At 44.1% G+C, this 14647-nt stretch overlaps 1 protein-coding gene across 1 annotated transcript; it reads left to right on the forward strand.

Annotated features, from left to right (window-relative positions):
• Positions 1-221: 221 nt before the first annotated feature.
• LOC144146532 (uncharacterized) lies at positions 222-14269 on the forward strand. Its single transcript, XM_077678475.1, has 4 exons — positions 222-442; positions 711-974; positions 6260-6403; positions 14079-14269. The coding sequence occupies exons 2-4, from the start codon at positions 752-754 to the stop codon at positions 14267-14269; spliced, it is 558 nt and encodes a 185-aa protein (XP_077534601.1). The 5' UTR covers positions 222-442; positions 711-751.
• The last annotated feature ends 378 nt before the right edge of the window (positions 14270-14647 follow it).

Below are 14647 nucleotides of genomic sequence, written 5' to 3' on the forward strand. Positions count from 1 at the left end.
ACAGAAACATAAGGCAAGAGCAACTCTCTGGCGTGCTCCACGGACCATTTATCAAGCCGGGCCCACGTGCTGGTATAGCCAGTGTACGGCTCCACTGTCCGAGCCTTGTTCTCGTGCGAGCTACTCCGACCGTAGCTTTTGGGCGGTAGTGAAACGGCAGCTATTTACGCAGCGAATAACTTTTATATCTGCGTTCGCTGTAAGCCTTTATACAGGCTGGCAAGCACTGTCAGTCTCGGGCAATCGTTCGCATGCAAGCTATTTTTTCCAGCAACAGAGCTCCAGGAAAATTAGCGTCGATGCAGGGAAGAAGAGCATATTCCCGAAAAAACCATCTTCAAACTGTAACAGGATGCCTCAACTTAGAGACACAGCAAGGCGCCTTCAACAAGTCGACGCCCATTATTTGTGATTGAAACAGTCGAGCTTCATTGAAACACCGGTGAGTAATTGAGATGCCATCACCTGATAGTTTTCTAGCAAGCAATTTGTTATCAGTCACATCAAATTCTCTAGAATCTACCGAGCGGAAAAACAATTGGCTCCCCTTAATATCAGTTTATAACGTTCAAGTGTATTCCATGCTGCTTTACCAACCGATCGCCTGTATCTATACTTAGAAGATCGTTCTGATACGGAAACCGTAATAAACAGCTTTGCAAAATGCGCACTGATGCATTTCCCATAAACACCAAAACCTTTACCATCAGTTTTTCAGTTTGCCCTCCAGCTACCGACTCAGGTGTGCAAAATGGCAAGCACCACAAGTACGAAGTCTTCAAAGGCGACAGAGTCTCAACCTCAAGACTGCTGCTGGGGCGTGCCGATTGTGGCGATGTTCGCCTGTTTTCTGCAGTGTATGGCGCAGTCCAGCACAGGCTATTTGTACGTGCTCTTCATGGAGAAGTACCAGATCAACAGAAACATGGCTTCAAGGCCCGAAAGCATCATCATGCTCTTCCAGAACTTGGGAGGTAAGCTGAAAATTTATATTGTTGTTTCTGATTTCTTTGTACCACCGGTGGTGTTCAACAGCTGCGGGTTCATCAGTGGTGAGAAAAAAGCCAAAGTGCTCCCCTTACAAACCACGTAACTTTGGGTTACTGTTGGCGAGATAGGAGCGCTGGTTCTGAATTGCGTTTCACTAAAAACACAATTGCATCCTTAAATCCTAAGTTGTAAACTGGCCTGATTTGGCGAATCGAACTTGATACAAGGTGGTGAGTGCATCATCACGTGATGCATGTTAAGTTTAGTTTATCTTTTTTATGGCCAGGAGAATGACGGCTTTAGATTCAGCACTGTTCGCATTTACATGCGTTCAAATTGCCTAATTTTCTTCTTGGTAATACAACTTTCACCTGTACCACTGTAAAAAAATGAGACAACATCGACCTTGTTGTTTCAATAACATGCCTTCTCATTGAAACAACAATAAGGGGGTACCTAGATGAGTCCCTACTAAAAAAGATTTCATGCTGATTGTCAGCTTAAATGAACAGTGCCATTTTACGAAACTTGCGCCCGGACACCGCACACCCATTTATCGCAACCAAAAATATATTAAACCTGAGCCTGAAAATCTAGCGTTCTGGGATATTTCAAAACAGCGGTGACGATGTCATAGGACGTGAAATATTATGTCGTCCTACCTTTGCTCTTCTCATATCGTTGCATTCTCGGTTCTGAAATATTGGTATGTTGAACTTACTATTACGAAACACCGCCCTGTTACAAAATATTTCTGATATAATGTGCGGTATGTAGTAAACTTCAAATGCTGTTGACCAGACAGCAGAATTTTGGGTCACGAACCAGTGCTTTGAAGCATTTGGGTAATGTATAGCTGTGGATAACTCATTGTCATGGCGTACCATGCAGTCGGCTAAGTGCGATAGCATATTTGGTCGTCGTCAGGAGCTGCTGATTATATGCCCGCTGCATATAATCAATTCCTGCGGTGCTACCCGCCCGCCATAACCGTCGCCAAACCTCGCCTAGCTATGACGTTACTGCGCCGACGCGGCGACATTACGTCGGCGGTTCGAACACACGCAGCGTCTTGTGACCAAGTGCCGAGCACATCGTGTAGGTTCCCGCAAAGCATAGGGTGTCCGAAGAAGTGTGTAACAACTCCCGAGGAACAAGAAATGCAGCGCGAAAGCCGTGCAATCCCTGCTCAACAACATATGAGACTTCTACAATCCAACCCCGATCAACGCGCCGAAGCCGCCGAAGCAAAGCCTAGCGAAACCTAGCGAAACCTAGCCAAATTTCCAGCATCTAGGTAGATTTCAGCTCCGCTGCTTCTCCAGCTTTGCACCACTGGTGAAAGCTGAGACCATTTTTTACACTAAAACCAGCACCAAAAGTGGATCAACGACATACACGTAGTTGCCGCTAGTCAGCCGCCGCGCAATGAAACCGCACGACTATTTACCGCTCACCTGCTAGGGTGACGCACCTGCGTTTTTTTAACTGTCTTTGCAGAGTTTGTAGGGGGGCCATGTTGCCTACATTGGACAATATCTTTCGAGTGAGCGAAACTAAGAAAATATGCGCGAGAAAACTTGAATGTTTAATGAGTATTACCAAAACAAAGACAGTATCGTTCGCCTCTAAACAAAATCGGAAAGCGCGTCAATACTGTAATATTTCAGTTTTAAAATGTATTCAGCCATTAGTGTCTCTGAACTAGTGTAAGAGGTAGTAAATGATCGCACTGATCTTAAAGACATTGTTTCTTAGTTGAGATACATAGCACAGTGATATCTTTATTATGATAGTTGTGGACTTTCAGTGGCGAAACTAGATAGGACGGCGCCCATGGCAAACATATTTTCACGCCCCCTCTGATGGTGATTATTATATTATTATTATTATTATTATTATTATTATTATCGCCATCACTTAGGTTCACAAATACGCCATCTGTCTGTTTTGGGCAAGCAAGTCAGCGGTTTCTTATTGATTGTTCGCTGCAGTGGACTATAGCCGCCTTAGCACATCCATGCGTCGTGCTATACAACAGAAGTAAGGAATGTTAGATAATAAACGAAGCATATAATTTAGCACAACCACATGGACGAGAACAACCAAGGAAGCATATGAACAGTTGTTATCGTTGTTTTCTGCAATACCGTGAAATGTATTGCTCAAAAATATTTATTGCATGCTTCAAATCTGCATATTACTCATCATATAAAGTGGCTATGCTCTGCAGGATCACCAAGAAAATCTCAAATTTACCGACGTCAATAAAGTCGCTCTGTCATGGCGCGAAGAATAGCTGCAACCAGTGGTTTTATAGACAGGCGAGAGTTCATTGTACATGGTTAAATATGACACGGCTGGAGGCGCTGTTCCACTGACGGCACTGCTGGTGGGTGAAAGTACATTGGTGATAGATAACGCTAACAATTTTACAGGAATCCGAAAGAAAAAACATAAACTAACCACAAGAAAAAAATCTGAAAACAAAGCGCCCACTACTGACTGACTCGGGTTTGTTCGTCGTGGGCTTCTGAAAGACGGCTGAATGTTTTGTTGAGGATCATTTCCAAAGTTTTTCACACCACCTCCAAATAGCGTGACATTTTTCGGGCGGGGGAAGCGTGGGAAAACCCGATCACCTGAAAATGGCTATTATATGTCGCAGCGAACTTCTTCAGCCGCGAACTGCCGGTTTTAGAAGTTATGATAGCAAGGCAACCTAAATTTAGGTTGATTCAGACAGGAAAAATATTCGAGGAAAGGTCGAGGAAAAAGGTCGAGGAAAAAAACACAACAACGTCTAGATATTTTTTCCAGGTGTGCTCGGTGTTGAAACGCATCAAGTGCCTTTCAGAGTCTTCCCTAAACCAACCTTGACTGACCAATACGCAAACGCCAAGCCAGTTCGGAGCTTTAGGGGCATAGCGCATCTACAAATAAAAGTTTACCTTGACCAGGCTTTCGAAAAAGTTCGCAATACCATTTAGTTTGAAAATTTCTCACTGTTTTAGCACGCCGAAGCTATATCTAGGCTATCAGGCGCGGCATAGTAGCGGGCTACGGGTTATATTTAAACCGCCTGCGAATCTTGCAGTGCTTGCGCTTTAACGCCTAGAGCAAAACATGTTTTTTTAGGACGAAAGGTTTAGATATATATGTTGGAGCAAGCGCGTTGGGAGGTACGGAAAATAGGTGGTCCAAAAAAAGTGGCAGTTGGGCCAGCAGGAACCGCGCGCTACGAAAGGGAAAAAAGCACTGCGGAGGAGGGTACGAGGAGGGCTCTGAGAAAGGGCGACGCAGCGCTGGCCGTGAAAGGGAAGCGGCAATTCCATAGGCGGGTAGGCCGCTGCGGCAGTGCAATACGCGTCGCCATGAGAGGTGAAGGTACCAATGGGAGTGAACAGGATGCTCCCGACAATGGCCAGTGAGCGGAATGAGTGAGTTAGAGAGAGAGAGAGAGAGAGAGAAAGAGAGAGAGAGAGAGAGAGAGAGAGAGAGAGAGAGAGAGAGAGAGAGAGAGAGAGAGAGAGAGAGAGAGTAAACCTTTATTTCGCAACCCATGTCGGGGTCCGCGCTCTCTGAGGTTGAGATCACACGACCTCATCGCGGATGGCTAGCAGGTGGTCAAGAAGGGTTGTCAACGACAAGGTCGTCTTGCCCAGATGGGCAACGAGGCCCGGAGGGTGCGGTCCATGGGGCGCGCCCCCAAAGTTCGACAGAAGGCTCGACAGCATGTCAACGGAAGGTCCAGCTATGCTTTCGCTTTCATACTCTTAGAAAGTTCTTACTATCCCCCGTAAATTTTTTTCGTGCATAACCGGTTTTGTGGTTACTCTTCAGTTGCAAAACAAGGTTTCACTGCCACCTTTGCAGCATTGAATACATGCGATTGAATGATAAGACAGTCAGCAGTGATTAGCTGACTGAGCGGGTCATCTTAAAAACACTTTTGGTGCCCTTCAACGTTCTGCGAAAATCCATGAAGATGGGTGTTTCAGTGTTTCATCTTTGTCAGAAAATTTACCACTGCGGCTGGAAACGCAACTCAACGGCGAGCTCAGTTGCGCTACGCTTTCCACAGAGCATTCGCAGCGGGTAGTTCTTGATGAAATATGACCATAAAGCCTTCGTGAGAAAATAAATCAAGATCCATACAGTGCACTGCATGCGGTTCACCTCGCCAAAAATACCTGCAAAATGTTAATGGAAATATATGGGCTCACATTTTAAGCCCCCCCTCCCCCCCCCCCTCTGCTGGAATACAAACGAAAACAGATGAAAACACATGTATGCAGCACGCACGCACACTGCAGGGGTATCATCCGGGGTTGCCTCCGGCACTCCTTGTTCCGGGCGTCCCTAGGTATTCACGCATATAGATGAGGCACTCAGGACAAGGGCAGCAGTTTAACTACTTGAACGGTGAGATTGTAACAAAAGAATAGCGCTTTACGCCTTGGCGCTTTTGCCCAAGGAGACTGAATCGTTGCTAATAGAGGTATACAGCTTTCCTGTAAAGTTCTGGTGTGTTGAAGCACGAAGCGTTTTAGCGCGGCGCGTTGTATAACGAGTGTCCTGGTGTGTTCCTTTAACACATTTTTGCCCATGGGGATGAAACGTTCTGCCGGGAGGCGTGGGAAAACGAGTGCCTAGGTGTTTTAGTGCCGCGAGTCTGTGACTACATGAAACGACGACGACGACGACGACAGCAGGCCCGGAAAGCTCGATTCCCTAAGGGCTCATTCACCAATTGTAATTATGTAATTGTAAACAAAAATCAAATTGCAATTTATTTTGCAACAACAGAGAAAAAACGAGCAAGGTGTCTTATTTACAGAATTGATATACGCTCGCAGGTGTACTTATCGGCTTTTTTGCTGTGCTAAAGAATTCAGTTAGCTTATAAAATAACTTATGGACTCAAGACTGGTTTTCTGCAAACGCACAAGAAAATAACTGTTCAGTTCCTTTTCCTTCAGCGAACTGTTTACTTTTCACTACTTTGTGTTGAAATTTCCAATCCGGAGCAGCATTTCTAAAACCGCGTTTCATGGACGCTGGGGATGACCAGAAACGGTCTTCACTGTGCAACCAACCAAATTTTATATGACTACGAATACTGGATTACTTAGCATGACTCTTTTCTCTTCAAAGTGTTTCTTTTATCAACTACCAAACTCCTGCGTAATTTTTCACAAAAATGGACTCGTAGAATATTACAAAGATATTATTTTACTCAATACTGATGTTTTGAACTGAATTCCAGCTTTTCTGGTTACCCTCCTGCTGACAAGGCTCTCCATCTACTCTGTGACACTCGTATCGGCAGGCGTCATCTGCGTTGGACTGGTGTGCGCTGCTTTTGCACCAAGCTTCACGTGGTTGACTGTTGCTCTTGGGGCTGTTTACGGTAACGTGCCGTTCTTACCTCTTCATACTTCGATTATGATCTACTTCAAAATCTGGAAGTGAAAAGAACAAACACGATCTGATGAAAGAGGCAGAAAAGTTCTAATATAGTACCAGAAACGTTTTAGTCTGTAAATAGAACATAAAAACGGGCACGGGCGGCAACCTTGGTACGCACTGTTCAAAGCGTAGCCGTTGCACGCCAGCCTTTTAAAAAGTCATCGTTTTACGCCGATAGAAACCCAGTTGAAAAGCAGGGGCCTCCGTATTTACCGGACTACTTTTTGTGAAGCCTGACAGCAGTGAAACTTTAGATGGCCCGCTCTTCTAGGCTCACTAAGATTTTGTTACGAATTTTGGTAATAGGTGCTAAAAACTCCGTTTGAAATCCGTTGTGGCATATGTTGTAGCAAAAAGATTCTTTAAACAATTTCGCGGAATATCACAACAAGGTTGTGTTATTTCTACCAGAAGCTGTTTGCGCAGCCCCGTACAATTACTGGATCGTGCTTACTATAGGTGATATTGCATGAGCTACACAGCGAGAAAAAGACCAGGGCCGAAAAGAAGAGGAACTACAAACAAGCTCTGAGTACCAAAACACACACATAAATCTACATTCTATCGCAACGACATGGCAGATACCACATCTACAAAACAGCCACGTGTACAAAACAGATTAAAACCCGCTGGTGGGAGTCATCCAAACAAGCAACACGGAAAATCAGACAAAACGATCAGTCATGGAAAAGTGCAAAATTGGCTGCCCAAATAAGTAATCTGATTTTCTGACAATAGAAGGGACAGGGCACTTATGCGCTTATCCCCTTCGCTTGCTATTACAGCTGCCTCGACAATCTCTCGGGTAAGTGCATGATCATGACGGCTGAAAAACAAGACACTCATCAAGCAGCCGCGTGTAAGCGACCTGGTCACACGAACGACAATGCCGGCTGAGATTCCCCTCCGAAATGCGCCGGTCATGCTCCCGCAGCCTGTCATTCAGACAGCGACCCGTCTGCTCCACATTATTCTTACCCCATGAAAGGGGGTTCTCGTGGATAACCCCTTCCACACAATAAACAAATCGTGCGCGGTGATTTACGGGGCAAACACTATCCACTTTATAAGTGGGCCTATTTATTTTACACAGCCTGGACAACTTTTGCGGCGCAGATAACGACCTGAAGATCCACACTCTCGGCAACTTTCTTCAATTTCTGTGGCACTCCATGGATGTACGGCATAACAACAATTTTCAGTTGTGTTAATGACTTGTCAATATTTTCTTTGCTAGTGTTGTTACTAGACTTTAGCATTTTCTCAGCAACGGCACTGAACGCAAACACGTCTTTTTCGCGCTGTGTAGCTCATGGATTACGAACTAGCCAGAACCCTCACGCTTTTAGGGGATAGTGCTCTTAAATGATCTCACAATTGCCCCATTAAGTAATATCGCATTCTGCTTATTGTTCGTGTAGTTATAAAATAAAATAAAAATGAATGAGGATTAGGTTACCAATGTTATTATTAGGCTATATTTTATGCAGCTCCAACGACGGTATGGTTGTTGTGGTGGGCAGGTAAGAACTGTACACAACCAAAATCAGTTCTCGTGGGCAAGGTTAGTTTTTTTGCGTGCCACCAAAGTTTGCCGTTGGTAGACAATGTACGTTAGGAAATTCAGCACCTGAATGTCTTCTAACTTTTTTAACTGTCTAAACCCCAATAGGCGACCAACAATGTTTAATAACGCAAGGGTGTACCAGTAAACACACTCTTTATTATCTCTCCTGGAGTGCGGAATAGACCTGGTTGATTTTAGGTTGCAACATTTACGTACGAAAATGTTCATTACGGAATGGCATCACAAACATTGCCCCTTTTTTACTAGAACCTCAGTAGCGATTTCTTACGTGTCGAGTTGTCCTTTGTGAACTAAATATGCTGGCGAGGTCTCGTTGCGTCCAGCCCGAGATGTTTTGGGCCACGAATATGTGAGCAAGTTTTTCAAGTGTAGACGGCTACCTGCCACGGCGGCTCAGTAGTTAAGGCGTTGCGCTGCTGAGCACGAGTTCGCGGGGTCGATTCGCGGCCGCGGCAGCCGTTTTTCTGATGGAGGCGAAAAACAAAAAACCCCATGCGTACGAGGTTTCGGCGCGCGTTAAAGATCCGCGGGTGGTCAAAATTAACCCGGAGCCCTCCACTGCGGCGCGCCTCATCACCTGCGTTGCGTCGGCGCGTTAAACCCTACAATCAAGAGTCGACTGCTCATCTTCCGGGAACTATTACTCATTGATAGAAGCTGCTGCTGCCGGAAGCATCTTGTCAATCCTATTATTTTCAACTGTTTAAAAACTGCTAGCGCCCGCATGATCACGCAAAAAGGGGACGTTTTTTACCTGCGGTTTGGACACTACAACTTTCCGCACAACCTGCAATGACTTGCTAAAAGCGATCGCTTATTTATTCTTTCTCGTGGCATAACGTCGTTGTGCACGTCTCACCCTTTTGTGTTCTTTTCTAGGAACGGGGGTCGGAGCGTCGACCGTCGCCTTCTCGGTGTTCACCTTGCTCTATTTCGACAAGTATAGGGCTACAGCCACCGCATTCAAGTTTGTTGGCTGGTCCGCATCGGGAGTCGCGGGCCCCCTTGTTCTATCTTCGTTAGCCTCAAGCTATGGGCTTGACGGAACGCTGTTACTGAGCGCCAGCATATCGCTGCATGCCTTGCCGCTTGTAATGCTCGTCCAGTCGCCCCGACCTTTAATACTAAACTGCCTTCAATGCAAGTCAGTAACATATAAAACCAGAAGGGCCCAAAACGTAACTCTGGATGATGAAAAAAGTGACCTGCGGAGAAGCGTCCCCAAATCGTCATTGTTGGCCGAAAACCGACACCGGTCGTCTTCACTTGATGCCGAATTTAGGAAAGAATTAGATACCGTCTATAAGTTAAGCTCGGTGAATTCTATTACCGCAGTCTGTGAAACAGCAGCAGTGTCGACGTCATTGCCATCATGCCTGTGCGCAAGAGGGAGCTGCGTTTGTGTCGCTTCCAGAGCTACACACAAGGACTCTAAAGTACTTTGCATGCATAACACATTTCTCAAAATGCAAGATCAGTGCCAACAAAAAACGCCCACCAAACAGTCGACGTTGATGGAAAATCTTTCTGGACAGTTGACACTTTTTCGAGATCCGGTGTTTTACATTCTGCTCACCGCATTCGCTTTATGCGAGTGCACGGTTTCTATGCACACAACCACCACCGTGGACTACGGCCGAGATAAAGGCATCGGTCTCGAAGACGCGACATTGGTCATCACCTACAGCTCTGTCGGCCAGATTTTAGGAAGGACCCTGCTTCCGTTCGCGTCAGACAAAGTTGCCAACGGGAGGTGCAAATTTGCCGTTGCGTGTTATTGTAGTGCCGCCGTATTGTACGGAATACTGTCAGCTTCAACGTCCCTCCCAGTGTTTGTGGCATTGAACGTGACGCTTGGGCTCTTGGAAGGATTCGTCACGTGCATCCGAAGTGTCCTTGTGAGCGACTACTTGGGAATCGACCGGCTCCCGGCGTTCTTCGGCTTCCAGGGCATAGCACTTCTGCCGCTTTGCTTGAGCGAACCTGCAATCATTGGTAGGGAACCTTTGCAAAATAGCTGCTGTATATAACGTTCTACCCCGCAACAAAGTAGTCAATGTTGAGCGTCATAACATCCAGATTTGTACTTCGAGTTCTGGGAACAGTTTTGCCAAAGCGAAGAGAAGAGCAGATAACTGCAATATTACGGCACACATTGCATATCTCTAAAAAGCCTGAAATACTTTCAGTCCCCATATTATTCCTGGTTTCATAGTGCAAAATTTTCCTGGATACATTTAAATTAAATTTCAGGTACGTACTGGTACTGCAATGTAGTACGCACCCGCAAGCAATTTACACGTTAGAAAAACCCGCGTATACTGCTCCTAGACGTATCAATGCAATTGATAAATGTGTTCGCTACTTCATTAGGTTGTGCAGGGCATAGAAATACCTAAAAACATCACCCTGAGGCAGCAAAAGATTTCTAATCAGACACAAAAACAAAATAACCGCATGGCGGGTCTTTTTCATTTACACATTCATAACTATCACATTTGTACACCCCTTCATTGAAGCCTTCTTTCTTATTCACCCAGCTTGCATGTGTGTATGGTTTGGATATTGTTACAAGTGAGAGACGTTAATTACGCTGTAATATATATACAATGGGTTTAAAGAAGACTTGAAAAAGGCTCTTATATAAAATACACGCTTGTTTTATCGAAAGATGTGGTGCTTTATTGTGCGCCCACAGTATTTCTGGCAGCAAACGATGCTTTATTCACTGAGAAAGAAAACGTTTTAAGCTATTTTTGTTTTATCCTCCCGCTGCATCTTATGTTTCGAGACGTCTGTGATGACTTATGCAGGGAAGGTATTTAAATCAACTTACTAAATTGACTAGGGCTCCTGCGAACCGGGAAAACACATTTTTTTCCGTCACTCGTGCTTGATGGCGCAACAATACTGCGCAGGACCACTGTCGGCACTAGCGTTATTTTTTTAGCAGATCTGAGCTTGGCTTATGTTTCGTACGCTTGGTGGTAATCATTTCACCAAACCTGGGGTATGTTAAAGAAACATAATCACTAAGACAATCTCGCTTATGCCAGTTGTCTAGCGTAAGCTCGACGAGCCGGACGTATGTGCACTTATGATTGATAAAGAAAGCGCAGTACGAACTTGTGCTTCTAAGTTTACATGCACGTTACTAACTTCTGTCCTTTACCTCGTAATTTTAACTGGTTTGAAGAGGATATGCTATACATTTAAGCGCTAATAGCTTGTTCTGCAAGCTCATAATCCCCACTTCCCTTGGGTTGGATGTTGTCGGATCAGACATTCACAACTAGCTGCTCATATTACGTCCTAAGGTTAGCGCGGAAACGTAGCTAAGGCATCGCTTGCCCACTCTCGGTTTTCCTGGTTACAAAGCTAATTTTAGTGACGTTTGCGTTAAAAGAGGTTCTGGGGCTATTCCCTCAAAGCACTCTTTCGAATGAACCAAACTTGCATTTTGTCAGCGTGGCTCCTTTAAGTAATGTTAAAAAATATTCCTTCAGAAATACAATTGTTCTTCTTGTGGGAGCTATCAGAGGTCGTGGCGGGCGCTATAAAACGAATTACAATGGTTATTAAGGTAAAAAAATATGCTACTATTTATCGATAACATTTTTAATTACTAAAATTAGTTGTTTGGTTGCGATGTGTTACTTACCGACCATGATCACTCAGCCCGATATCCACTGCTAGAGTTGCAAAAGTGTAAATGCCTGGCGACTAGGTACTCAGGACTTCAGTCGTCTGGAAACGCGCACGGTAAGCTCGGCGGCTGAAAGGGCCGCAAAGCCCACATGTTGACGTCAATCAAAGATGTACTCGTAATTCGTACGACGCGCTTGTCTCCTCTCCAGCTGAAACTGAGGCGCCGCTTGCTTGTGACGTGTACAGCTCTGTTTGAAATCAACATGTGGGATTTGCGAAGCTTTCCAGCCGCCAAGCACCATTTGCGTGCGTCTAGAGAACTGAAGTTCCGGCCACCTAGTTCGGCAGATATTTACACTTGCGCAAACCTAAAGAACGACGTCGGGCTCACTGATGATATTATGCTAATTCCACACTACAACCAGATGCCTAACTGCAATAATAGAACTTTTTAACAAATGCTTGATAATCATTCTCCCAACTACAAATGGAAATCGTTTGGTTGCATGCTCCACGGTCGCTGATTACTTCGCGCAACGAAAACAATTTTACCTCCGAAGGGATATTTCAGATTCTTAGATTCTTCCCTGGAACACTCGGTATTCCGGCGCTCACGTTTCAGTGACGTGTATTTTTACTTTCAGGCTTACTTATCGAGCTTTTTTGTACTAAGAAGAAGTACCTTTGTACTCTTTGTGTTGAGTGCTTTAAAAATACACCTTTTTCAAGCGGATCGTTGAAATACATGCTTTTTTATTGAAAATTATATGATGAATAAAGTTTATTCTGCTGCGGGTTGTGGAGTACGATGAAGTTAGCAACCGTGAAAGTTCTATAATTTTCCAGTTTATTCGTGCTGTTGTGCTTCACGTAGACACATCGATTTCCGTCACAGAGCATTACTCCCCTCTGGATACTTTCCGCAATCCGGCGCTTGATGTCAATTTGAGACCCTCTGGGTGTGGGAAGCTTTCACGTCCCTACTCGATCAACAAATTGCATGCAAATAAAATTATTACTCTACATTATAGGTGTCATTGTATTGACACAAATTTAATTGCAGAATCGCACTTTCCACAGCGTCTTTATTTAATATGACGAACTCGATATTATTCTGAAGTGTCATGAAAGCACAAAGATCAATTAACCACAGAAATAACCTGTGCTTGCAACAGTAGAGAAGGTCACACAGTAGAGAAGGTCACCTTACCATAGAGACCTAAACCTTCTTTCGTATATTATAGCAGGAAATTTGCCCTTCCAGACCGAAACGTTTTGTGTTTTGCGAGCTTTAGAAATATTTCCCCTTGTTTTTTTCCCCCAATTACCAAAAGGCATAGTTTCAAAGAATATTCTAAATTTGGTTATTCGGTTACCCGAAAGGTGCGACCCGGGTGCAAACCTTGAACATGTGCTTCTGGAATGAATCCATTCCTTTACAATATAATAATGTCGAGTCTGTTCTTCTGTGTGCTTTTTCTGTTTTTCTGTGCCCTTTTAAAGCATACAAGCATAAACCGATGTAAATCTCACAATTTCCTATTTGATTTCCCAGAATTCCTTAATAGTTGTGAAAATCACACTTGCAAAGGGGCAAGCATTTCTAATTGTTTAAAAACATTATTATAAAAGAAGAAACAACCTACTTTCTTCATGTTTGATGATTTCTTTATATTTAGGATATTTCAGAGCCCACAGCTCCACCATCTCCTTTTCGCGTATACCTCCTGACAACCACGTGTTCCGGAGACTGATATAATATCTGGTAACATCTGAGCCTTACCAAGGACGCTAGCGATTGGCAACGGCACCTTTGAAATGAAAGTATAAGAAAGCTGGATGATGTCTGAACACAGACGCATAATCAGATAAGTCGTGGAAACGTTTCGCCAGAGGGCAGTCATGGACTATTTAGGCGCAATAGTGAACGCTATCTTTGCGCAGCACTGTTCTATTGGGCGTATCGTATAAAAAATTACTTGTACGAATTTGAGCGCAGGGTTCAGCATCTCGTTTCACCATCGACTAGGTCCCTACGGATCAGTTTTCGGAAATATTAGGTGGCTCCATTTTTAAATATGAGAATTATGCAATGTTCAGTGGTGTCTAGAAATTCTCTGATAATTCCTTGGTGTACGTTCCTCCGGTACTCGCCGATTAATAACAGTGCCAAACGTCAAACCCCATGACACCCTAGTTAAAAACCAGACCAGAGATCGTGTTAAGCAATAATCTCAATTATGGTACTTTGGAGGTCTAAAGACAGTCGTAACACCCACCCCCGAAGTCACGACAAAAGCCTACGACACGCAATCTTTTGATTTATAGTAGGCTTAATGTTTGGCGATCTGATGACAATTCCATCGTATTTTCCCCGCAGGGTTTTTCAGGGACAGCCTCGGTTCCTACGACAACTTCTACCGGATGCTAGCTGGGGTTGATCTGTTCATGGCGATGCTTCTCTTCATACTTCTGTGGCGAGGCAGCACTAGACTGAAAAAATTTAAATTGCCGAAGATGGATCACTCGTCTCCATGGAAGACTCTGTGTGCTTCAACGGTTTTAAAGTAACCGTTATAAACACCCTAATATCAATAGCTTCGGCACGTTGAAAGCTAGGCACAATTACCAAGAGTTCATTCAGTCAAGTTTTACTCATTGACGAATTATGGAGCGTAATTAAAGTTCATTACATGTACATCCTGTAATTATATTTTCCCAATGATCTCATTTCTTTTAAGTGTTGATATGTGCAGTAGTGTATAGTTAGAAGAATTTTGCAAGACCAGTACCTCTGACGTTTTGTACTATATTCGCACTGGTATTTCTGTGAAACTGCATTTAACTTGGTCGTATCCAAAGTTGCCAAGACAATTTACCCGTAAACAAAATTGAAGTTATAAAATAACCTTTTCAAAACTTTTTACGCTGGTGTAATTGTGCATAAGG

The sequence above is a fragment of the Haemaphysalis longicornis genome, unplaced genomic scaffold (genome assembly GCF_048455015.1).
Source record: "Haemaphysalis longicornis isolate Haplotype H1 unplaced genomic scaffold, Haemaphysalis longicornis Haplotype H1 scaffold_7, whole genome shotgun sequence".
Taxonomy (NCBI): Eukaryota; Metazoa; Arthropoda; class Arachnida; order Ixodida; family Ixodidae; genus Haemaphysalis; species Haemaphysalis longicornis.